The 2,886-nt window shown below is 41.3% G+C and overlaps 1 protein-coding gene across 2 annotated transcripts in view; it reads right to left on the minus strand.

Moving 5' to 3' along the window:
- Positions 1-2,604, minus strand: part of LOC106534016 (serine/arginine-rich splicing factor 10) — a 3,943-nt gene extending 1,339 nt beyond the window's left edge. The window contains exons 1-5 of one of the 2 annotated variants that reach the window (XM_014030513.1): positions 2,514-2,604; positions 1,221-1,496; positions 802-908; positions 562-730; positions 433-486 (exon numbers count right to left, since the gene is read on the minus strand). In XM_014030513.1, coding sequence (XP_013885967.1) covers positions 433-486; positions 562-730; positions 802-908; positions 1,221-1,243 — 353 coding nt within the window. In that variant the 5' untranslated portion in view covers positions 1,244-1,496; positions 2,514-2,604. Of the gene's footprint in view, positions 1-432; positions 487-561; positions 731-801; positions 909-1,199; positions 1,497-2,513 lie in introns of both variants that reach the window. The other variant, XM_014030514.1, reaches the window with a different exon arrangement.
- Between the last annotated feature and the right edge of the window lie 282 nt (positions 2,605-2,886).

The raw sequence follows: 2,886 nt of genomic DNA on the forward strand, positions 1-2,886 counted from the left end.
TCAGTAAATAATATATTTGACAACAGATAAAATTGATTCTAAATAAAGTTAAACATGAACATTGAAGGTTTTTAATGTTAGCATACAGGTTTTACTATTAAAATAATTAATTTTGGTTAAATATGTGTAATATTTACCTGTGAAACATAACCCTTTTAGCTCTTGTAAACATGTAACAATCTATGTAGTTTATAGCAAAGTATTTGTACCATTTGTACGTTTATAAAGTGTTTGTTTGCACCGTGCTACGTTCTGCTCATTGATTTCAACGGTTAGCGTTAGCATTAGCTCAATGTGAAGCCACGTCCAGTCCAGTGATATGTATTAATGTAACAAATTAAAGCATGATTCAAGTTTTAGCTCGTTTTGGTACCGTTCAGATGGTTTATTCACATAAATAATCTGACTCTTCATCATCATCCTCATCCTCACCTGTCGTCCTCACGGCTCCTGCTTCTCCTCCCTCCGTACACCCGTCCACGAGATCTACACACACCAAACATTTATTTCCCTCTCGTCTCACAGTTTGACGTAACGAGCTGCTCGAGGGGTCACACTCACTCTCTGGGGCTCTCGGACCGTCGGCGCCGCCGGTCGTAGGACGGGCTGCGGGACCGGTACCGGTCGTAGCTGCGGCTGCGGGACCGCCTCCTCCAGCCGTCGGAATAGTCGTCGTAGCGAGACGAGCGGCCCGGGGAGTGCCGCTCCTTCGATTTCATCTGGTTGGGCGCTGTCGGAGCGAGAGAGGGGGGTGTCACGGGTGGGCTTTCACGTCAACACAACCTGAGCTGCAACACCTACTCTTTCGGTCCCCCTGGGCGAACTGGATCTCGATCTGGCGCCCGCAGACCCACTTCCTGTCCAGGCTGTGCAGGGCGTCCTCTGCGTCTCGGACATCTTCAAACATGCTGAGTGGTTAAGGGTTCGTTTTTGTTCTCTTTGTTAGCGAGGCCACACAAAACAACACAACTAACTGGATTTAAAACACGGTGAGCTCCGGTTAGCCCGGTGAAACACTACAGCACAGGTGACACAACAATTACTGTAGAGATAAAAGATGAAGCAAGCGTTTAATCTTCTGAGGAATCAGGACAATAAAGAGATAAACAAACATGAACTGAATCAATCCCAGCAGATTTAAAGTCACAGGGAAAGCTGAGTTTTGGTGTCAGATTTGTGGATTTGTCTTGGGAGGATACAAAATAATTCAGACTCGTTACCTTTGCTTGACTTTGAACTTCATCTTGATCTTTACACTCTTTAACCGACTCCCAGAGAGACTTGGCTTTTTCCTCTTAAACCTCTTTTCTTTTGCCCACTCTTTGCCGCCATTTCCAAGCTTTGCCTCGGCACTCTCTTCCTCTTCGTGCTTTACTTTTCTCTTTTCAACCTTTATCCCTCCCTCTGATCCTGCAGGTCTGTGTCTTTACAGCTACTCTACACGGGTCTTTGTAACTCTTTGTGGCCGCTTCCACAACTGGACGCTTTTACAATTTCTGAAGCAATAACAGAAAAATATGGATGTTAGATATTCAATCAAATTAACAGAAAAAACAAAACAAAAACAAACAAAAGCAGATGTTTCTCTGCTGAAAGGAAACGACAACGAGAAGTTAGAGTTAAAACACTGGAAAGGATATTGAATGTATGCAAATCCTCTTGGCTGACGTGTATAGAAGTCAAGTGGGATGTAGACATCTACTATCGGCCCATAGCGGCCAAACTCACGCCGCAAATCCTCAGGCCTGAACACCGTAAATACAAGTTCGACTCAATCATGGATTATTCTGCCCACATTATTTACTACAAACAACAGCTGGAAGAGCTGCCGCCGACTGAAACACAGGGACATTTGAACAAAATCACAGCATTTCTTTCCTTACCTGATGGATAAATTATCTGATTTTAATGTTCAACAACTTCAGATATAAGTTTCAGTCTCAGTTTGTAAAGAGATTTATGCTAAACAATCATTAGAAAGAACTTCTGGTTTGGACACAGAGGATTGTGGGTAATGTAGTTTATAGATTTATCCTCCATGAATAAACCCTGAAATATCAAACACATCTTCTATAAAGTTACATTTTTAGGTTGTAGTGAGCACCAACATCAGGATGAAATATTAAATCATTGATTTATTTTCTTTAGGAGTCTCATTCATATTTTAGTTTACTCATAATTACACCTAACWGAACAGGTTTGGATCAGAGGTACCGTTAACACAGGTACACAACAATAAATAACAGTTAAAAGCTAAATTTCATACATTTTCCATAAAAAAATCAAAACATGAGTTGTGTTATCGTGTTGGGATTATTTTAAAACAGTGAAAAATAATAACCAGGGTAAAAAAAAGAGTCAAATTAAATCTGATAAGATCATTAAGAGACTAAACTCGTCTGGTTTTCTGAACCTGAACACGCGGCTCCTTCAAACAGGAGGCTAACGTTAGCCGCTAAGCTAACACGGCCGTTAGCACGGCCTTATCGGTGGACGTGGTTCCGAAGACTCACCTGGACTCATCAGAGATGTTTCTGACAAACAAAGAAGTGTTTTGAGGCCTCATGTATCCGCTCAGACGCTTACACTGACTCAGCAGAAAGAAAAACACGAAAAAAAAAACCTCTTCGAACCTGAACCTACAGGAGAAATAAAACAACCAGACTGCGCATCCGCTGTAAATGAGCGCCTTCTGACTCGTTTGTGTGTGAAACAGGCAGTGCGGCCTCACAGCGCCCCCACATGGTTCACAGGTGAAATTACTCTTTTTTCTCCTTTATTTTTATGGAGTGSCCTTTCATTCAAAAATAAATAAACAAATAAATAAACGTCTCTGTGAAATAAAATAAAATCATATATGTATATATACATATACATACATATATA

Source organism: Austrofundulus limnaeus, unplaced genomic scaffold, assembly GCF_001266775.1.
Source record: "Austrofundulus limnaeus strain Quisiro unplaced genomic scaffold, Austrofundulus_limnaeus-1.0 Scaffold1074, whole genome shotgun sequence".
In the NCBI taxonomy this organism is placed as follows: Eukaryota; Metazoa; Chordata; class Actinopteri; order Cyprinodontiformes; family Rivulidae; genus Austrofundulus; species Austrofundulus limnaeus.